At 39.2% G+C, this 24,091-nt stretch overlaps 1 protein-coding gene across 5 annotated transcripts in view; it reads left to right on the top strand.

Moving 5' to 3' along the window:
* The window catches only part of tbl1xr1b (TBL1X/Y related 1b), a 112,563-nt gene that overhangs the window by 47,932 nt on the left and 40,540 nt on the right, over positions 1-24,091 (top strand). For 3 of the 5 annotated variants that reach the window (XM_061928809.1, XM_061928808.1, XM_061928810.2), the window contains exons 3-6: positions 740-827; positions 19,922-20,025; positions 22,722-22,867; positions 22,960-23,182. In XM_061928809.1, the coding sequence (XP_061784793.1) occupies positions 19,968-20,025; positions 22,722-22,867; positions 22,960-23,182 (427 nt within the window). In that variant the 5' untranslated portion in view covers positions 740-827; positions 19,922-19,967. The remainder of the gene's footprint in view (positions 1-739; positions 828-19,921; positions 20,026-22,721; positions 22,868-22,959; positions 23,183-24,091) is intronic. The other 2 variants (XM_061928813.1, XM_061928811.1) reach the window with 1 other exon arrangement.

The following is a 24,091-nucleotide window of genomic DNA, read 5'->3' as shown; positions in this document are numbered from 1 at the left end:
TGGTTGGGGACCACTGGTGTGGGCTACAAGATAACGTTAACGTTATCAGACACATACAAAAAGGCTAACGTTAACGTTACCGTTAGCCCCTGACTATGCTTAGGTAACGTTAGTCTAGCTAATATTACTGCAGCCCTGGTTGACAAAAGAGGTAACGTTATTTTAGCCTAAAAGCTACGAGTGAGCAGATATGGAAATGAACCGGCAACAGTTAACATTAGTTACTCACCAGCACTATCACTGGAATAGGCACCTGCAGGTTGAAGCAGTCCATTGTTGTTGCAGCTTCTTTTTTAAATTTTTATTTTTTTAAACCTTTATTTATAAATTTCAATTACAAACAGACGAGAAACAAAAACAGTACAAAACAGCGCCAGGGGGTTGTAAATTCAAAGTAGCTAAAATAGAATACAAAAAAGTATATATTTAATAAACCTTGTTGCTGCTTCTGTATCTGCCGCCTAATGACTGAGCTACGTCATTTTCTGGGACGTGCCACAGGGCATTTCCTATGGGAAGGGATTCGTTCCCAGGGATTCGAATAAAGAACCAACTCTTTTTCTTTACTATAGTGGCCTCGATAACGGGAACCGGTTCTCAAAAAGGGAGTCGAGTCCATGGAGAACCGGTTTCGAACATCATCCCTATTCATAACACCTCTTTACTGGATTGAACTGTTTTTTTTCCACCTGGATCTCCTCTCCCGCTCTGAATGCCTCGCTTTTTCATCCTCTTTTAGGTACACTGCCTGGGCTTGTGGAGGTGGATCACAACGCCAAATGTACACTGACTGGCCTGCACTTTAATGTGTACCTTATGGGAAATTGGTATGCCTCTATAACATTGCTTCTATACTGAAAAATATGAATGCATGTACCATTGCGCTCCTTGTAATATGTGGGAGATCAGCTTGCCTTTTCACCGAACCTATGGTTCCGTACTGAAAAGTCAGATTATGACTTCATGTACCGTTACACTCTTCATAACTACCGTGTGAGAGATCGACATGCCTACTTGCTGAATCAGGAAAAATTAGACGCTGAAAAATCAGATTATGAATATATGCGCCTTTACATCCTTAATATAGTACAAACCCCGTTTCCATATGAGTTGGGAAATTGTGTTAGATGTAAATATAAACAAAATACAATGATTTGCAAATCCTTTTCAACCCATATTCAATTGAATGCACTACAAAGACAAGATATTTGGTGTTCAAACTCATAAACTTTATTTTTTTTTTGCAAATAATAATTAACATAGAATGTCATGGCTGCAACACATGCCAAAGTAGTTGGGGAAGGGCATGTTCACCACTGTGTTACATGGCCTTTCCTTTTAACAACACTCAGTAAACATTTGGGAACTGAGGAGACACATTTTTTAAGCTTCTCAGGTGGAATTATTTCCCATTCTTGCTTGATGTACAGCTTAAGTTGTTCATCAGTCCGGGGGTCTCCGTTGTGGTATTTTAGGCTTCATAATGCGCCACACATTTTCAATGGGAGACAGGTCTGGACTACAGGTGGGCCAGTCTAGTACCCGCACTCTTTTACTATGAAGCCATGTTGAAGTAACACGTGGCTTGACAGTGTCTTGCTGAAATAAGCAGGGGCGTCCATGGTAACGTTGCTTGGATGGCAACATATGTTGCTCCAAAACCTGTATGTACCTTTCAGCATTAATGGTGCCTTCACAGATGTGTAAGTTCCCCATGTCTTGGGCACTAATACACCCCCATACCATCACAGATGCTGGCTTTTCAACTTTGCGCCTATAACAATCCGGATGGTTCTTTTCCTCTTTGGTCCGGAGGACACGACGTCCACAGTTTCCAAAAACAATTTGAAATGTGGACTCGTCAGACCACAGAACACTTTTCCACTTTGTATCAGTCCATCTTAGATGAGCCCAGGCCCAGCGAAGCCGACGGCGTTTCTGGGTGTTGTTGATAAACGGTTTTCGCCTTGCATAGGAGAGTTTTAACTTGCACTTACAGATGTAGCGACCAACTGTAGTTACTGACAGTGGTTTTCCTGAAGTGTTCCTGAGCCCATGTGGTGATATCCTTTACACACTGATGTCGCTTGTTGATGCAGTACAGCCTGAGAGATCGAAGGTCACAGGCTTAGCTGCTTACGTGCAGTGATTTCTCCAGATTCTCTGAACCCTTTGATGATATTACGGACTGTAGATGGTGAAATCCCTAAATTCCTTGCAATAGCTGGTTGAGAAAGGTTTTTCTTAAACTGTTCAACAATTTGCTCACGCATTTGTTGACAAAGTGGTGACCCTCGCCCCATTCTTGTTTGTGAATGGAATCTACTTTTATACCCAATCATGGCACCCACCTGTTCCCAATTTGCCTGTTCACCTGTGGGATGTTCCAAATAAGTGTTTGATGAGCATTCCTCAACTTTATCAGTATTTATTGCCACCTTTCCCAACTTCTTTGTCACGTGTTGCTGGCATCAAATTCTTAAGTTAATGATTATTTGCAAAAAAAAAAAAAAGTTTATCAGTTTGAACATCAAATATGTTGTCTTTGTAGCATATTCAACTGAATATGGGTTGAAAATGATTTGCAAATCATTGTATTCCGTTTATATTTACATCTAACACAATTTCCCAACTCATATGGAAACGGGGTTTGTATGATGCTATAGCAAATACTGAGTGTGGTGTGTTCATCCCATATGTTTATCTTAATTTACAACCTCAAACATAACAAATGACACACCTCCAACTGTATTTTTACATACATTGCACAATAATGCACCTAAACAACGAGCCTCCATGTCAGTAAAGGGACAGAGCAATAATGCCCCAGTGAATAGTAGAGTTTGTACCCAAAAAGGACTGTACTGTGTATTCTCATTGTCTTTAAAATGTTGATTGTTGGAGTGATTACTGCAATGTTGTGGCAAAACACAACTTGGTAGACATGCCTTATCCACTTGTGGAAAGCAACAGTTAAACTAAGCCTGGGTGATATATTGATTTTATCAATCTATTCAAGTTTTTAGATAAATACAAAAAAATCTAATTTTTTAAAATGTTTTTTCCAAAGAAAGTATAAGTGTTGTCAGTACCGTATTTTCGGGACTATAAGGCACACTTTAAATCCTTTTTTTCCCCCCTCAAAACTCGACAGTGTGCCTTATAACCCTGTGCGCTTAATGTAAGGAATAAATTTGGTTGAGCTTACCCACCTCGAAGCTATTTTATTTGGTACATGGTGTAATGATACGTGTGACCAGTAGATGACAGTCAAACATAAGAGATAAGTGTAGGCTGCACTATGATTGCAATGTGACTCAAGTAAACAACACCAACATTTTACATGTTCCATTGAAAATATAGCACATTACACACGGCGCTCAAAAATCTATCAAAATGTTTTAGTACGACTTTGGTAAGCTATTAAGCCGCACCGCTTGATGGATTGTACCGTGCTTCAACATACGAGTATTATTATGGTGTGCGTATAAGGCAAGACATATTATCTGGCGTTTTGTTTCGCAATATTATGCTAAAGCAACTTTTTTTACCTTCTGGTACCTGCTGATCTGTATTTGGGATCTGCATAAATCCTGAAAAGTTACGCGCATCCGCCTTTGTAGTCCGTGCCGACACCGTAGTCAATAAGCTTCTTCTTTTTCTCTATCTTCTTGTTATGGGACATTCATCCGCCGCTGTTGCCATTTCTAATATAAAGTAGTGTAAAGTTCTTACTTATTTCCGTCAGTAAACTCGCCATGAAAGCGCTAAAACATACCGGTATAGTGAGTTTACATTATTCATACATAATCTATTAGGGATGTCCCGATCCGATATTTGGATCGGATCGGCTGCCGATATTTGCCAAAAATTGCGTATCGGCAAGGCATGGGAAAATGCCGATCCAGATCCAGTTTAAAAAAAAACTCCGGTCCGTGTTTTCCAACGCACCGATTTAAATAATACATTCCACTTTTCTGCTGCTCCGCATTTTCCAGCACACCTTCAACACATCCACATGTCTGTGAATTCTCACGCAGTTGCTTTTAGCTGCTGGCATTACACGACAGGCTCTTCTCACTCTTTCCTGTGTCTCCCTCTCACAGACAGCGAGCGCACCTTCTTACACACGTCACATACTGTCACGACACACGTCACATACTGTCACGTCATACGTCACATACGTATACGTCCTCCCCGAGCAGAGAGGTAGCAGCATGGCTAACGTTTGCTGTGATGCTAGCGCAGCCGTGCGAGCAACGCTCCCTCTAAGGTGCTCGCCTGTGCAATTGCGCACTGTTCAAGCGTCCTCTGTGCATAGCAAATCTATGCCACGCACAAAATCAAATAAAAAAATAAGCGCATAACAATTTTCAACACACCGACACGACAGAGAAAACAGTTTTCGTCATCATTGTTCCAATATTGTGACGTCTGTCGAGACGCTTATCTCCATTCGGTGCCACACGCCCACACCATCAAAATGCTGAGGCAAAAATTTCCACATCAACACCGTATGAAAAAATTAGTGATTTTTTTAGTTGTGATTTCCTTCTCTGCATGAAAGTTTAAAAGTAGCATATATTAATGCAGTATGAAGAAGAATGTTTTAATGTAGACATGCAAGCCTTGAAAGAAAATGTTGAAAATCAAGACTACATTTCCTGCAAATGGGTGCATTTCTACCCTATATTTTAACTTTAGATTTATTCTCATATCAAACTCTTTTGGCTGTCTTTTTGACACTTACATCGGGCGCCCCCCTCCACACCCTGGATTATAAATAATGTAAATAATTCAATGTGATTATCTTTTGTGATGACTGTATTATGATGATAGTATATATCTGATAGTATATCTCTGTATCATGAATCAATTTAAGTGGACCCCGACTTAAACAAGTTGAAAAACTTATTGGGGTGTTACCATTTAGTGGTCAATTGTACGGAATATGTACTTCACTGTGCAACCTACTAATAAAAGTCTCAATCAATCAATCAAAACACATAGAATCATCATACTGCTGTGATTATATGCATCAAGTGTTCATTCAAGGCTAAGGCAAAATATCGAGATATATATCGTGTATCGCAATATGGCCTTAAAATATCGCAATATTAAAAAAAGGCCATATCGCCCAGCCCTAGTTCAATGATGCCGTTTCTGTTTGTCATGTATAATTTTGTCTATTTTGTGTTTATCCTTGAATAAACAGGTCCGTTTCTTGTTACCAACCATTGTGTATTATTCAAACTCCCCTAATTCAGCTGGCTAGTTGTTATCAAGAGTACTAAAACCCTTTTCAACATGATTCTGACAACTAAGTAGGCTAAATAACTTTAAACTTTAATACATGCTCGGATAGGCCAGTATCGGTCAGTATCGGATCGGAAATGCAAAAACAATATCGGTATCGGATCGGAAGTGCAAAAACCTGGATCGGGACATCCCTATAATCTATGCAACATTTGGCCAAAGAACCACCATTACATGTTATGGAGACCACAAGGAAGTGTTTTCAATTTAGAACAAATAAATAATAATATGACTCTTTTAATGCACCCTATAATCCAGTGCGCCTTGTATATGAAAAAAGATTAAAAAAATAGACCATTCATCGGCAGTGCGCCCTATGGCCCGGAAAATATGGTACTTTGTTTTTGTGTTTTTGCGGCAACAGGCGCTGAACAAATGACTGACCAGTGCAAAATTTGATTAGAAAATACAGCAGCACAACGAACTTATTCCAACATCTGAAACCGAAGCCTCCAGCCAAATGCGGGAAATGCAACTCTTTATGAGGCAAACAAGACCGTAAACAAAAACAGAAGGCTAAAAATATGCTATTGTGGTAGAATCATTTATCCAAGATGTGTATGACGATACCATGATCATAGCAGTCTGTCGGGCTGTCATACGATATACCATCGATATACCATCGGTATATCGTATGACGATACCATGTATGATGAAAAAGCAGCACAATGCACAGAGCGATCACTAAATCCTTCCCCCCTTACACCGCCAAGATGTGTGAATGAAAAAGCCTCCCTTTATCCATTTACTGAAACAAACTATAGTCCTCAATGTTTTACGTGATTATTTATTTGGATACAATGTATAATGCTACATTTCTATTTACAAAATTATTCTATTCAAAACAGAAGTTTTAAGTTTGCACTTAATTGATCTCAATATGAGCGACTTATTTATTTGCATGTACATTTCTGTTAACATTTCAATTTAATACAGAAGTATTGCTTCCAAGAAGAAGCTCTTAAGTTAGTTCTTTGAAAATGATTCAATATAAAGTACAATTTATAAAAGAACAACATTATACAAATTAGAATTGTGCTACGTATGAGATGCAGTGTCATTTTTATCTACTGGTTTCTACAAAAAACTTTATCTTTATTTAATTAGGGACCGCAATGTCCCTTTGGGACAGAGGACCCTATTGTATTTCTTGCGTTTTATTATTATTCCGCCGCCTCTTTGAGCTCTAATTTGACCCCCTTAACATGCTTCAAAACTCACCATATTTGACACACACATCAGGTCTGGCGAAAATTGCCATCTAATAAAAAAAAAAATTAAAAAGAAAATCTCAAAATTGCGCTCTAGCGCCCCCTATGAAAAAACACAGACAAAACTGGTTGTAACTTCCGGTAGGAATGTCGTAAAGACATGAAACAAAAACCTAAATGTAGGTCTGACTTAGACCTAGATTTCATACATTCACATCCTTCAGCAAAAATCAACAGGAAGTTGGCAATTCCCCCTTCAAAACACAATTTTAGTAAAAACAGTCACTTTTGCCTCTTTGAGCTGTAATTTGACCCCCTTAATATGCTTCAAAACTCACCAAACTGGACACACACATCAGGACTGGCAAGAATTGCGATCTAATAAAAAAAAAAAACAACCCCAAAACTCAAAATTGCGCTCTAGCTTCCCCTAGGAAGAAAACAGACACAACTGCTCCTCGGAGGAAAACTCAGACAAAACTGCCTGTAACTTCCAGTAGGAATGTCTTAGAGACATGAAACAAAAACCTCTATGTAGGTCTCACTTAGACCTACATTTCATATATTGACAACCCCCAGCAAAAATCAACAGGAAGTTTGCAATTCCCCCTTCAAAACAAAAGTTTTGTAAAAACCGGTCACCTTTTTTCAAACATTATCTCCTCTGAGCGCGTTTGTCGTGTCGGCTTCAAACTAGCACAGGAGAGAGATTGAACCCTTCTGATTAAAAGTTGACCAAAGAGTTTTAATTACTGTTTCGGTTTGGATTTTATGTGCCGTCAAAGTCGGTCCCGTCCATCGGTCAATGGTTTCTTAAAAAAATGGAAAATAAATCTGGAAAAAGTCCTACATTGAATTTTTGAGGAAAAACTGATATTTTTTTAGGGCATGTAGCCCAGGCCTAAGTAAAACACAAATTACAATATGTAGCAGGGTTTTAGATTCATTCAATGTTGGCTATTTAGGTAAATTAATTTCTGCTCATTTGGATCATTTCAATGGAATGGAATATTATTGTGTATCATTGTTATAGTAAAACTAACCTACTTATCCTGATTGTCACATTCTTGCAATACGTGGGCGAGAAAACAAAAGACAATTAAACTTAAGCACAGAACAACTCGTTAGCATTGACGTACAAACTGTAAATACTCCACGCATGCCCCCGTCTGTTTTACTAGAACTTTTGTTATTCGAGTCAAGCATGTAAGATGGCGTTATATGCCTGCCAAAATAGACTCTGGTTGTTTGCACTGTAAGTACGCAGGGCACTTTCTGGTAATGTTGATATAGTATTGTTGTGGATTGCGTGCTCCGTTGACCACATTTATCACGATATTGTTGAATGTGCTCAAAAAGTACTTATACACACACTGAAATCTTTTGACCCCTTGCTTTTATAAATAACACTGTTAGAAAACCCACTACCGTATTTTCCGCACCATAAGGCGCCCTGGGTTACAAGCCGCGCCTTCAATGAACGGCATATTTCAAAACTTTGTCCACCTATAAGACGCCCCGTGTTAAAAGCCGCATCTAACTGCGCTAAAGGAATGTCAAAAAAACAGTCAGATAGGTCAGTCAAACTTTAATAATATATTAAAAACCAGCGTGATGTGGGCGCGCACGGAGTCGTATATCAACATGGACGGAGCTGCGTGAAAAAAGCCACCCGGCCTCTTCGCGTAAACTTACCTTAACCACTCGCTCATCTTTTCCTCATCCATCCCTTCGAGTTAGCTTTTATGATGACGCCGGCTGGAAAGGTCTCTTTTGGCAAGGTCTTCCTTTTTAATATCACCATGGGTGGAAGTTTCTGGCCATTAGCATGGCAAGCTAGAACCACAGTGAAGGATGACTTCTCATTCCCTGTGGTGCGAATATTCACCGTACGTGCTCCCGTTGTATCCACAGTGCGGTTCACAGGAATATCAAAAGTCAGTGGAACCTCGTCCATGTTGATAATGTTCTCTGGCCGGATCTTTTTTTCAGCTATCTTGTTTTTACAATATGCACGGAAAGTAGCCAGCTTTTCTTGAAAGTCTTTAGGCAGTTGCTGTGAAATAGTAATCCGTGTGCGGATGGAGAGATTGCGTCTTTTCATGAACCGGATCCCTGTCGCTTAGTAGGAGCCATTTTGTGGTCTTTACAGATGTAAACACACAAAGGAAATGAAACGTACGGTAATATCCGCGCGCTTCTTCTTCTACGCGGGCGGGTGGTTGCTTACAGTAGAAGAAGAAGCGCTTCCTGTTCTATGGGGGCGGGTGCTTACCTTGGCGGTTGCTTGCGTAGAAGAAGAAGCACTTCCTCTTCTACGGGGAAAAAAGATGGCGGCTGTTTACCGTAGTTGCGAGACCGAAACTTTATGAAAATGAATCTTAATATTAATCCATATATAAAGCGCACCGGGTTATAAGGCGCACTGTCAGCTTTTGAGAAAATTTGTGGTTTTTAGGTGCGCCTTATAGTGCGGAAAATACGGTACTTTTTATGTTTTGCGTTTCTTATCCTTCACTGATAATGCTTTAGTCTAAGCTAGTCTAAGGCTTTAACTAAGCTTCTATGGTTTGAAATATTGGTTTGTATTTTAGCACTTGTACGATTTATTTAAAGTGTGTAACAAATAAAATCTATTATTTCTGGCGGGTGTTGTGGTATCCTACCCTGTTCAGCTGTCCTTGAATGTAAAAATATTCTGTATAGAACGATTACACTAAGTGGGCGCAGCTTGTAGGTTCAATGTGTACAATTGAATAGCTTACTTCCTCAGACAGCAATGTATAGAAGTTTAAATTGGGGTATGTCATTTTTTATGTGGAAAGATGTTATGTTAGCATTTAATCTAGCAAGCTGGCACCAATCAGTCTTGAGTTTATCAAAGGGCAGTTATTAATGATAGTTTTTCGATCATTTTAATTTATACAGCAATACCAACCTTGGGGAGTTTTACCCCGGTTATCATTAATATTGTTTATCGGTACATGTTTACACTGCACTTGTCTGTCTTTTGAGTTTAAATTGATTCCAAACTTCTGACCGCTTCTGTTCTTTCCTTTGGGTCCCTTCATTTTTTTCCTCCCTCGTTGATGTTTTCCTTTGAGACATTTTTGTCCATCGCCATTCTACGCTTCTTGCCGCCACACAGGCGCTCCTGTGCACTTTTTAGCAGTGTAAAAACTAGTGTTGTTCCGTTACCATAATGTATTTAGATACCTTTAGGTACTTATTAAAATAAAGGGGACCGCAAAAAAACCCCATTATTGCTTTATTATAACAGAAAATCTTACGATACATTAAACATTCGTTTCTTCTGTTTTGTTTGATCAGCCGTTTTACTGCTGTGTTACAGGCACCGTTTGAAAACAATTAAGGTATTTAAATAAACATTTACACAATCTTTCTGTGTAAACACCTCATTTCACAACGTATATCTCTGCGAACTATAATAAGGGAAATTATGTTCCCCCTAAAATTTAGTGGGTGCGCTTTATCAAATCTGGAAAATACTGTACTTATTTGAAAGATTAATTTAAGGGATGCAGGCTCAGGGTGGCAAAATTACATTTCTAGATTCACTGTTAAACACATGCAGACAGGTGGTTTGGGAATTCCAGGAGGGTGCTGCTTGTCTTGCCAGAACACCAGCTAGAATTAAAAAAAATTGCAACAAATGCTAGGGGTGCAGCGGTACACAAACATTTCGGTTCGGTGCGTACCTCGGTTTAGAGGTCACGGTTCGGTACAGTAAGAAAACAACAAAATATACATTTTTGGGTTACCGGTATTTATTTAACAAATTTGCAAAATCTTCCACCAAAAATATTTTTCTTAGTGGTATATTTGATATGAAGTAATCGGAACCTTGGATAGGTCAATAATTCATAATAACATTGATTTTGATTCAATATTATGTTTTGAGCCATGACAGTTTGAAAGGAAAAAAAACAGCTTTGTTTTGTTAGTCAACATTGCAACTTTTTCTAAATTACATTTAACCTTTCAGCTTTTTTATTTCACTTTTGTTATGTTTTTGTTTATTTTAATAGTATTTTTAGAATGTGCCGTGGGCCTTTAAAACATTAGCTGTGGGCCGCAAATAGCCTCCGGGGCACATTTTTGACACCCCTGCTATAGATAATAAAAAATTAAATCTGATAAATCTATGGATAAAAAGCAGAGCCTGGCGACGCATGCGCGTTTATCATAACTCTCTCTCTCTCTCTCTGTCTCTGCCCCTCCCTCACCAATGCTGCTGTGCGCACAATTTGTTTTGTTTTTAACCCCTTCTTAACCCTGAACGTACATCGAAAATACACGCAACCCTAACTCAAAATGCCGGACATTTGAGGCATTTAAGAAACTCCGCCCTGACAGTTCCGCAAAAGAGGACATGTCCGGTGAAAAGAAGACGTATGGTCAGTCTATCGTAGCCCGTTAGCTGCTAGCATGCCGTGTGTTGTGCCTCGGTGTGCATTGTTTACACAACGTACGTTACGCTACTTAATATGTCCGTGCGGAAACTCGTACACCTCCGAACCGAACCGGAACCCCCGTACCGAAACGGTTCAATACAAATACACGTACCGTTACACCCCTAGCAAATGCTAATCCACAGTGCGGCGCTGCTTCAATTTCAAATCCTCTCCAGGGTTTCCCCTAGATTGCCACTAAATATGTGGTGGTGAATATGACATTGTATATGACATGATCATTTTGTAATTTTAATACAAGGAATTTGACTTGTTACACTGTGCTCTCGTTGTTCAATGCTGTTTCAATTGTTGCTGCTTATTTAAAAGGTAACACAGGCTATATTTTATTCTGCTCTCCCTAAATGTTGCATTTTAGTTTGCCAAATATGTAAACAGTCCTTTGAGTTAGATGTGTAAAAAATAACTAGGTGTTTTGTTGATACTCTTCACAATGAAGTCACTGTAAAATTAACCACACTTATAGGGCTGGGCGATATGGCCTTTTATTAATATCTCAATATTTTTAGGCCATGTCACGATATATATATATATATATACGGTATCTCGATATTTTGCCTTAGCCTTGAATTAACACTTGATGCAAATAATCACACCAGTATGATGATTCTATGTGTCTACATTACAACATTCTTGTTTATGCCGTATTTTTCGGACTATAAGTCGCAGTTTTTTTTCATAGTTTGGCCGGGGGTGCGACATATACTCAGGAGCGACTTGTGTGTGAAATTATTAACACATTACCGTAAAATATCAAATAATATTATTTAGCTCATTCACGTAAGAGACTAGACGTATAAGATTTCATGGGATTTAGCGATTAGGAGTGACAGATTGTTTGGTAAACGTATAGCATGTTCTATATGTTATAGTTATTTGAATGACTCTTACCATAATATGTTACGTTAACATACCAGTTGGTTATTTATGCCTCATATAACGTACACTTATTCAGCCTGTTGTTCACTATTCTTTATTTATTTTAAATTGCCTTTCAAATGTCTATTCTTGGTGTTGGCTTTTATCAAATAAATTTCCCCAAAAAATTGCGACTTATACTACAGTGCGACTTATATATGTTTTTTTCCTTCTTTATTGTGCATTTTCGGCTGGTGCGACTTATACTCCGGAAAATACGGTACTGCATTAATATATGCTCATTTTAAACTTACCAAAAACCAAAAGTGTATTTATTAAACAGTTATTAAGCAGTAGCACAAACATTCATGTCACTTCAAAACAGAAAGTGCAAGATTGTCAGAGACATTTTAAAACAAGCTATAAGTGCACTTTTGTGTGTGATGTCACCAAGATGACATATCAAAACAACACTAAATTAAAGTGTACTTTTTGTACAGAACGCCACTACAATAGTTAATAACAAATAAAGTGCACTTTCGTGCATGATGTCACACAAGATATTTCAATAACTGTCACATAAAAATGAGCTGCATAATAGGAAATCAAATAGTGTATGTCCTTCGCTTCGCTATGTGGTTGGTTCCTGCGGACGTTATCTCCTTCTGTTGTTGACTTTTTTATTTTTCATACGGTGTTGATCTGTAAATAGTTGCTTCGGCATTTTGTGGGTGTGGCACCGGCCGGAGATGTTGACATGCGGAGTTTCAAGCGCTCCTCATTCTCTAGCGGGTGACTTTTCAAATGATGCTACATTAGGAGTGTTGCTACTTTTTGTAGCAACGCTTTTGCCGCATAAATGTTGAACATATTCCCGCTTGAAGCCAAACCACCACCGGACGATGGATCCCGTGCTGTTTTTCTTGGGAATTAATTCTTCCTTCATTTGTTACCAGATTCACACCTTCTCTCTCTCGTACTACTACCACTTGGACCTCACCGTTAGCATCACAGCTAACGTTACCATGTCGCTACCTCTCTGCTCCGCGGGAGCGTGTGACGTTGCACATGTGACGTGTGTAAGAACGTGCGCTTGTTTAAGTCTCTGTGAGAAGGAGAGACAATAAAGAGTGGGAAACGCATACAGTGTAATGCCCGCAGCTAAAAGCAACTGCGTGAGAATGTATACTCGAATTAGGGCTGGGCGACATATCGATATACGCGATATATCGCGGGTTTGTCTCTGTGCGATATAGAAAATGACTGTATCGTGATATCGAGCATACGCTCTCACGCAGTTGCTTTTAGCTGCGGGCATTACACTACAGGCTCTACTCACTCTTTCCTTCTCACAGACGGACAAGCGCACCTTCTTACACACGTCACATACTGTCACGTCATACGTCACATACGTATACGCCCTCCCCGAGCAGAGAGGAAGCAGCATGGCTAACGTTAGCTGTGATGCTAGCGGAGTGGTGTGAGCGCTAATACAAGAGAAAGAAGGTGCGAATCTGGCAACAAATGAAGGAATAATTAATTCCCAAGAAAAACAGCAGGGGGTCCATCATCTGGCGGTGGTTTGGCTTTTACTGGGAATATGTCGAACAGACAACCGTAATTTGTCAAGTGTGGGGCAAAAGTGTTGCTATAAAAACTAGCTTTACTGCTGTAACAAACAGTTAGATTTATATTTATATGTATTGGTCCCCTTGGGGAAATTTATTGTCACTGCCTTACATTTAAACACTAGACATTACACATCACACAAAAATAAATAACAAAAAGACATCATACATGACTAACACCAGTTCAGGGTGTACCAAGTTACCGGAGTGTGTTAGGTAAGGAGGAGGACCTTTGTCCCTCCAGAGTTGTTGCCGTAGGGCTGTGACGTAGGGTGTGTGTGGTTGTGGAAGGAGGTGTGTGATGTTCACATTAAAGAAGCGGTGGCTACCGAACCTGCTCTAATGTCTCCCGTTTATTATTTTATTAGATAAGTACACTGTATAGGCGAAACAAGGACACTCGGCTACACTGCTAATATGTAGCATCATTTGAAAAGTCACCCGCTAGACAAGGAAGAGGGCTTACTCCGCACGTCAACATCTCCGTTCGGAGCCACACGCTCCCACACCATCAAAATGCAGAGGCAAACATTTCCAGATCAACACCGTATGAAAAAAATAGTGATTTTTTTAGTTGTGATTTTCTTCTCTGCATGAAAGTTTAAAAGTAGCATATATTAATATATTTAACCTACTCAGTGGCCTAGTGGTTAGAGTGTCCGCCCTGAGATCGGTAGGTTGTGAGTTCAAACCCCGGCCGAGTCATACCAAAGACTATAAAAATGGGACCCATTACGTCCCTGCTTGGCACTCAGCATCAAGGGTTGGAATTGGGGGTTAAATCACCAAAAATGATTCCCGGGCGCAGCACCGCTGCTGCCCACTGCTCCCCTCACCTCCCAGGGGGTGATCAAGGGGATGGGTCAAATGCAGAGGACAAATTTCACCACACCTAGTGTGTGTGTGACTATCATTGGGACTTTAACTTTTAACTTTAACTAATGCAGTATGAAGAAGAATGTTTTAATGTAGACACATAGAATCATCATACTGCTGTGATTATATGTATCAAGTATTCATTCAAGGCTAAGGCAAAATATCGAGATATATATCGTGTATCGCGATATGGCCTTAAAATATTGCGATATTTAAAAAAGGCCATATCGCCCAGCCCTAACTCGAATATCACGATATAGTCCTTTTCTATATCGCACAGAGACAAACCCGCGATATATCGAGTATATCGATATATCGCCCAGCCCTACACACTTATAAAGAAAGTACATTATAACTACTCGAGGTGGGAATCTTTGAACACCTCATGATTCGATTACGATTCAGGAGCTACGATTCGATAAAAAAATATTATTGATGCATTTTTATTTATATTTATATTTTTCTACATTTCTTTTCGTTTCACTAAATAAGCGTTTATCACTTGAAACTTTAAAAAACAGTACATTTCATTCCCACATTTATTAAAATAATGAAAATGTGTGCAAAACTGGAACATGAAAACTTTATAATAAAGGAGCGGTTCGGATCTCACGGTGAGGTGGCTCGCTGCAGTCAGCCAAATTCTACAACTGTCTGCATTACATTATTTATAAATCGATTATTGATGTTTACTAATCGATTTTATAATCGTCCATGTCCGAATTGCGATACATCCAAGAATTGATTATTCCCCTCACCTCTAAAACCTACTAAAGGAAAAAAGATTTTGTGACAATAACAAATATCGATGTAATCATTGTAGTATCGACTATACGCTCTTGTACTTGGTATTATTACATTGGATTAGGGATGTCCCGATCTAGGTTTTTGCACTTCCGATCCGATACCGATATTGTTTTTGCATTTCCGATCCGATACCGATACTGACCGATACCGATACTGACCGATACTGGCCTATCCGAGCATGTATTAAAGTTTAAAGTTGTTTAGCCTACTTAGTTGTCAGAATCATGTTGAAAAGGGTTTTAGTACTCTTGATAACAACTAGCCAGCTGAATTAGGGGAGTTTGAATAATACACAATGGTTGGTAACAAGAAACTGACCTGTTTATTAAAGGATAAACACAAAATAGACAAAATTATACATGACAAACAGAAATGGCATCATTGAACTAGGGCTGGGCGATATGGCCTTTTTTTAATATTGCGATATTTTAAGGCCATATTGCGATACACGATATATATCTCGATATTTTGCCTTAGCCTTGAATGAACACTTGATGCATATAATCACAGCAGTATGATGATTCTATGTGTTTTGATTGATTGATTGAGACTTTTATTAGTAGGTTGCACAGTGAAGTACATATTCCGTACAATTGACCACTAAATGGTAACACCCGAATACGTTTTTCAACTTGTTTAAGTCGGGGTCCACTTAAATTGATTCATGATACTATCAGATATATACTATCATCATAATACAGTCATCACACAAGATAATCACATTGAATTATTTACATTATTTATAATCCAGGGTGTGGAGGGGGGCGCCGGATCTAAGTGTCAAAAAGACAGCCAAAAGAGTTTGATATGAGAATAAATCTAAAGTTAAAATATAGGGTAGAAATGCACCCATTTGCAGGAAATGTAGTCTTGATTTTCAAAATGTTCTTTAAAGGCTTGCATGTCTACATTAAAACATTCTTCTTCATACTGCATTAATATATGCTACTTTTAAACTTTCATGCAGAGAAGGAAATCACAACTAAAAAAATCACTAATTCTTTCCATACGGTGTTGATGTGGAAATTTTTGCCTCTGCATTTTGATGGTGCGGACGTGTGGCACCGAATGGAGATAAGCGTCTCAACAGACGTCACAATATTTGAACAATGATGACGAAAACTGTTTTCTCTGTCGTGTCCGTGTGTTGAAAATTGTTATGCGCTTATTTTTTTATTTGATTTTGTGCGTGGCATATATTTGCTAGCGCAGAGGACGCTTACAGTGCGCAATTGCACAGGCGAGCACCTTAGAGAGAACGTTGCTCGCACGGCTGCGCTAGCATCACAGCTAACGTTAGCCATGCTGCTACCTCTCTGCTCCGGGAGGACGTATACGTATGTGACGTATGACGTGACAGTATGTGACGTATGTCGTGATAGTATGTGACGTGTGTAAGAAGGTGCACTTTCTGTCTGTGAGAGGGAGACACAGGAAAGAGTGAGAAGAGCCTGTCGTGTAATGCCAGCAGCTAAAAGCAACTGCGTGAGAATTCACAGACCTGTGGATGTGTTGAAGGTGTGCTGGAAAATGCGGAACGGAAATTACGGAGCAGCAGAAAAGTGGAATGTATTATTTAAATCGGTGCGTTGGAAAACACGGACCGGAGTTTTTTTTTAAACTGGATCTGGATCGGCATTTTCCCATGCCTTGCCGATGCGCAATTTTTGGCAAATATCGGCAGCCGATCCGATCCAAATATCGGATCGGGACATCCCTACATTGGATGTCAGATGTAGATCCACCAATGGCATTTGTTAACATTGAGGACCACTAGCTTGTTGTTAGCTTTGAGCTATTGTATCCTCCGACGGTGTGTAGTGAAGCATGTTTAGCTATTCCTCTTCCTGCAGGGATGATACTTGAGAAACTTTATTCGGCGCCATGGAGGCGAGGATTAGTCCTTTAGACGTAGCTAAAACACTGCCGACTGCGGATGGATGTTAGCCGCTAGCTAGCTAGCCATGTTTTAAAGCACCTCTGTAGAGCGGCGTTTCAGTGTTATAACTTCACCTTTATCTTTAGTTGTTAAGCCAAAATGCGTCCGTTCTCCCTTTTCTGTCTACACACTGTGTCTGCTTGTAAGTACTGCGTGATTGTGCGCTGCCGAACATGCTCCTCTGGGTAGCATTGTCACAACGTGCCGTCATGCAGTATTTTTCAAAGGGAGTATAGCACAATTTTTGTTTCATTAGTACCGCAGTACTTTACTAGTACAACCCTAATATATTGTATTTTCTGGACTATATAAAGCACAAAATTTTAGAATAAATGTTTATTTATTTATTTATTAACCGCACCGGACTATAAGCCTCAGATATACATTGTGAGATAAGTTATTTACAGAGAAAGATTTTGTAAATGTTTGTTTACATACCTTACTTGTTTCCAAACGGTGTCTGGAACACTGGAATAAAACAACTGATCAAACAAAACAGAAGTCATCGTCATGGACCCATTAGCTCCGGAAACTCGCTCTCCAATCAGCTAAACAGACGCATTAACTTCACCGTGACATTTTGGTGAATTTACAAAACTGAAAAAATACACAAAGAATGCCTTTGTAAGTTAATAATACTAACAAATACACTCGTTGGTGTGTTAGCATATTAGCTAATAGTAACAACACTAGCTTCTTTACATCACAGTAACACATACAAATGGGCATGAAAACACTCCTACATACATCACACAGGACGGTTTAGTAAGTAAGAATTGTTTCTGTCATACTTGCCAACCCTCCCGAATTTTCCGGGAGACTCCCGAAATTCAGCGCCTCTCCCGAAAAACTCCCGGGACAAATATTCTCCCGAAAATCTCCCGATTTTCAGCTGGAGCTGGAAGCCACGCCCCCTCCAGCTCCATGCGGACCTGAGTGAGGACAGCCTTTTTTCGTGACGGGAGGACAACAGGGTGACAAGAACTAAATCATCCAGACGAGAGATAAATTGTATTATTATTTTTATTTTACCTAAAAAATAAATATATTTATTAATTAAAAAATAAAATAAACTAAATACATTTTTACTATATTTTGCTAAAAACATCAAAATTAATTGTATTTTTATTTGTATTTTTTCGTGACTCTTTATTACATCCAGCCATAGAATTATACATTAAAATAAACATATTTCAAATAATTGATTTTAAATTATCATAATAATTCATTTAAAATGACCATATTTAATTATTAAAATAATTGCTTGTTTATCAACAACTTTAGCATTTTATTCATTACATTTTGAAACTCTCAGAAGCCAAGGTATGTTTTATTCCTTAATATTTATTTATGCAAGTTTGAAGTATCAATTATCTAAACACAGTTTTGTTTGCATATTTTCAGGATATCTATACATTAAAATAAACATATTTCAAATAATTGATTTTAAATTATCATAATAATTCATTTAAAATGACCATATTTAATTATTAAAATAATTGCTTGTTTATCAACAACTTTAGCATTTTATTCATTACATTTTGAAACTCTCAGAAGCCAAGTTATGTTATATTCCTTAATATTTATTTATGCAAGTTTGAAGTATCAATTATCTAAACACAGTTTTGTTTGCATATTTTCAGGATGTAGATATCTCTATCTATCTATCTATCTATCTGTCTATCTATCTATCTATCTATCTATCTATCTATAATATGTATGAAATACTTGACTTGGTGAATTCTAGCTGTCAATATACTCCTCCCCTCTTAACCACGCCCCCAACCACGCCCCGCCCCACCCCCGACCACGCCCCCACCTCCCGAAATCGGAGGTCTCAAGGTTGGCAAGTATGGTTTCTGTTGAACTGTAAAACCAAATAAAATTGCTTCGAGTGACGAATGAAGGATCCATAAGAGTAGAAATGTTATGGGCGACTGGAAGACAGAATGCCACCTCTACTACCGGTTCAAAATTCAGTCAAAACAGAAGGGCAATTCAGCACTGCAGCACCTGTAGTAAGCAAATTTGTCCAAAAGATGGTGCCATAGCACAAACAATAACACCTATTCAGTGTTTGCATTAAGGAAAATCCATGAATTAGCCGCAAAATTTTATAAGCCCTAGGGTTCAAAGCGTAGGAAATAAGTTGCCGTTTATAGTCCGGAATGTACGGTTTATGAACACAAAGCGAATTCCAATTTCTCTGTTTTGGGGACAGCGTGGCTCGGTTGGTAGTGCGGCCGTGCCAGCAACCTGAGGGTTCCTGGTTCGATCCCCGGCTTCCGCCATCCTAGTCATGTCCTTGAGCAAGAGATTTCACCCATGGGTCGTGGTTAGGGCCTTGCATGGCAGCTCCCGCCATGAGTGGGTGAATGTGAAAATAGTGTCAAAGCGTTTTGAGTACCTTGAAGGTAGAAAAGTACGATACAAGTCTAACCCATTTATCTTATGTCATTTTATGTTCCTGTAGGAATGTACACATTCTTTCCAGTTTTAGGTGAATGGTTTTAGGTTAACTTGTACCCTAACTAGGAGACCTTTTAAATTTCAGCATAATCTCAGTATACACCACCATCAATATGTGAATGTGGAGCGAATGAATGATGGCTTATCAGTGTCACTAGAAAAAAGCACTATATACGGTACTGTAAGTCTAACCCAATATTATTATCATTATTATTCATTTGTTTTATATAATGTCATTCAATGTTGCCTCTACATCTACCATGAAGTCTTCTTTCTGTCCAGGGCAACTAAAGCAAAACTAATACTCTGATTTTCTTTTCCCAGGCTCCTATAGTGTGCTGACCAAATGGTTTAATGACCGGGACTAAAAATGAGCATAAGCAGTGATGAGGTTAATTTCCTGGTTTACAGATACCTGCAGGAGTCTGGTAAGTCTTTCAAAATATGATTTTAATTAAATTTACTGAGACTTTCTCCACAAAAACACAAAAACCATGTTGTATTAGGGCTGGGCGATATGGCCTTTTATTAATATCTCGATATTTTTAGGCCATGTCACGATACATGATTTATATCTCGATATTTTGCCTTAGCCTTGAATGAACACTTGATGCATATAATCACAGCAGTATGATGATTCTGTTTCTCTACATTGAAACATTATTGTTCATACTTCATTATTATATGCTAATTTTGTACTTTCATGCACAGAGGGAAATCACAACTAAGTAAATTTAGCAAAACTGTATTTATTAAACAGTTATTAAGCAGTGGCACAAACATTCATGTCATTTCCAAAACAGAAAGTGCAAGATTGTCAGAGACATTTTAAAACAAGCTATAAGTGCACTTTTGTGCTTGATGTCACTAAGATGACATATCAAAACAACACTAAATTAAAGTGCACTTTTTGTATAGAAGGCCACTACAATAGTTTAAAACAAATAAAGTGCACTTTTGTGCATGATGTCACACAAGATATTTCAATAAGTGTCAAATAAAAATGAGCTGCATAATAGGAAATCAAATAGTGTATGTGGTAAGTTACTGCGGACGTTATCTCCTTCTGTTGTTGACTATTTTGTTCATACGGTGTTGATCTGGAAACAGTTGTTTGGGCATTTTGTTGGTGTGGCACCGAACGGAGATGTTGACATGCGGAGTTTCAAGCACTCCTTATTCTCTAGCGGGTGACTTTTCAAATGATGCTACATTAGCAGTGCTGCTACTTTTTGTAGCAACGCTTTTGCCGCATAATTGTTCAACACCTTCCCGCTTGAAGCCTAACCACCGCCAGACGATGGACCACCTGCTGTTTTTCTTGGGAATTAATTCTTCCTTCGTTTGTTACCAGATTCGCACCTTCTCTCTCTCGTATTACCACCCGCACCGCACAGTTAGCATCACAGCTAACGTTACCAGGTCGCTACCTGTCTGCTCCGCGGGAGCATGTGACGTTGCACACGTGAAGTATGTAAGAAGGTGTGCTTGTTTTAAGTCTCTGTGAGAAGGAGAGACAAGAAAGAGTGGGAAACGCATGCAGTGTAATGCCCACAGCTAAAAGCAACTGCGTGAGAACGCAGTCATTTTCTATATCGCACAGAGACAAACGCGCAAAATATCGCCCAGCCCTATGTTGTATGCATTTGGTGTACATGCAAACTCTGTAACTCAACTTTGACTTTAAAAAATTGTGATACTTAAAGGCCTACTGAAATGCGATTTTCTTATTTAAACGGGGATAGCAGGTCCATTCTATGTGTCATATTTGATCATTTCGCGATATTGCCATATTTTTGCTGAAAGGATTTAGTAGAGAACATCGACGATAAAGTTCGCAACTTTTGGTCGCTGATAAAAAAAGCCTTGCCTGTTCCGGAAGTAGCAGACGAGTAGCGTGACGTCACAGGTTGTGGAGCTCCTTATATCCGCACATTGTTTACAATCACGGCCACCAGCAGCGAGAGCGATTCGGACCGAGAAAGCGACGATTTCCCCATTAATTTGAGCGAGGATGAACGATTCGTGGATGAGGAAAGTGAGAGTGAAGGACTAGAGGGCAGTGGGAGCGATTCAGATAGGGAAGATGCTGTGAGAGGCGGGTGGGACCTGATATTCAGCTGGGAATGACTAAAACAGTAAATAAACACAAGAGATATATATGCTCTATTAGCCACAACACAACCAGGCTTATATTTAATATGCCACAAATTAATCCCGCATAACAAACACCTCCCCCCTCCCGTCCATATAACCCGCTAATACCACTCAAACACCTGCACAACACACTCAATCCCACAGCCCAAAGTACCGTTCACCTCCCCAAAGTTCATACAGCACATATATTTCCCCAAAGTCCCCAAAGTTACGTACGTGACATGCACATAGCGGCACGCACGTACGGGCAAGCGATCAAATGTTTGGAAGCCGCAGCTGCATGCGTACTCACGGTACCGCGTCTGCGCATCCAACTCAAAGTCCTCCTGGTAAGAGTCTCTGTTGTCCCAGTTCTCCACAGGCCAATGGTAAAGCTTGACTGTCATCTTCCGGGAATGTAAACAATGAAACACCGGCTATGTTTGTGTTGCTGCAGTCGGCCACAATACACCGCTTCCCACCTACAGCTTTCTTCTTTGCTGTCGCCATTGTTCATTGAACAAATTGCAAAAGATTCACCAACACAGATGTCCAGAATACTGTGGAATTTTGCGATGAAAACAGACGACTTAATAGCTGGCCACCATGCTGTCCCAAAATGTCCTCTACAATATGTGACGTCACGCGCTGACGTCATCATACTGAGACGTTTTCAGCAGGATATTTCGCGCGAAATTTAAAATTGCACTTTAGTAAGCTAACCTGGCCGTATTGGCACGTGTTGCAATGTTAAGATTTCATCATTGATATATAAACTATCAGACTGCGTGGTCGGTAGTAGTGGGTTTCAGTAGGCCTTTAATCACGCTCTTACCAGTTTGAATATGCTTTTATTTTATTCTTCATTAAAACATGGGCATAGTCTCAATTAGAAATGTGATTGTATCTATATATGACTTTTCCCTCAAAATATGTTGAGCTTTTCTTAACTTCTACATTCACGACATACAAAATGTTTACCTTCCAGGCTTCTCACACTCAGCATTCACCTTTGGCATAGAGAGCCACATTAGCCAATCAAACATTAATGGAGCCCTGGTCCCCCCTGCTGCCCTCATCTCCATAATCCAGAAGGGTCTGCAGTACGTGGAGGCTGAAGTTAGCATCAACGAAGTCAGTCACCATTTTTCAGTGTTTTTAGGACTCCATTGTTGGTCTATGACAGTAGGCCTTAGTAACCATATATTTGTTTTATTTGTGTTTAGGATGGGACCTTATTTGATGGTCGCCCCATAGAGTCGCTGTCTCTAATAGATGCAGTGATGCCAGATGTTGTCCAAACTAGGCAGCAGGCCTACAGAGACAAGTTGGCCCAGCAGCAACAGCAGGCAGCAGCAAGCAGTGGCAGTGGCACTGGCCCCCAGGGAAGCACCAAAAACGGAGAGGGTGCAGCCAATGGGGAGGAAAATGGATCCCATGCATTAGCCAGTAAGTGTCTTTATGGTTGGAAACAAGCTTCTTTTTAAAACACAGCTATGTTTTCTTGTTTGATGAGTTCGCCCTCGGTTTACCGTGACATAAGCCTGGGCTGACAACACATTTTGTTGGACGGTAAAATTTCCTGCAAATTATTGCCGATAAACAATATTACTGCCAGCATTATTTTGAGACCAAATTAAGCGCACATGTAATGACAATTTATACCGTAGTTTCCGGACTATATAGCGCACCGACTAAAAAGGGGAAAAAAATCCATATGTTATCCGCACACGGACTATAAACTGCATATATATATGTTGTGAAATGAGTTATTTACACAGATTTTGTAAATGTTTATTTACATACTTAAATTGTTTCCAAACCGTGTCTGTAACACTGCAGCAAAACGGCTGATCAAACAAAACAGAAGTCATCTTACCATTGTTGGTATATTCATTATTCCTACAGTGTAATCATTATTGTTACCTGTGGTAATGCCACTATGATACAACATCTGTATTATAATCCTTGAACAAAGTACAAATAAATTTATGTGAATAATTACTGAATGGAGAACTGGGGGTGGGATTAAATAAATGATCTTCTTCCCACTCCCTTTCAGGCAAACTGGACAATCATGCATTACATACTATATATTACCTTTTGCACTATATTAATTTATATTGTTACCGTATTTCCTTGAATTAGCACCGGGGCGGTAATTAATTTAAAACCTCTTCTCACTCCGGCGCTTACCAAAGGCATGCGGTAAATTTAGTGTGATGTAAATTTGAGTGTGATGTAAGGATACCATCATGAAAAGCACATTTAATAAAAAAACTTTATTATGGTCTTACCTTTACTTATATATGAAGTCCATGCGCCGCTCCTTCTGAACAAAAGCATCGATAACTTGTT

Source organism: Nerophis lumbriciformis, linkage group LG33, assembly GCF_033978685.3.
Source record: "Nerophis lumbriciformis linkage group LG33, RoL_Nlum_v2.1, whole genome shotgun sequence".
In the NCBI taxonomy this organism is placed as follows: domain Eukaryota; kingdom Metazoa; phylum Chordata; class Actinopteri; order Syngnathiformes; family Syngnathidae; genus Nerophis; species Nerophis lumbriciformis.
The sequence above is the reverse complement of the archived record's forward strand: the minus strand, read 5'-3'. Positions and strand labels throughout refer to the sequence as shown.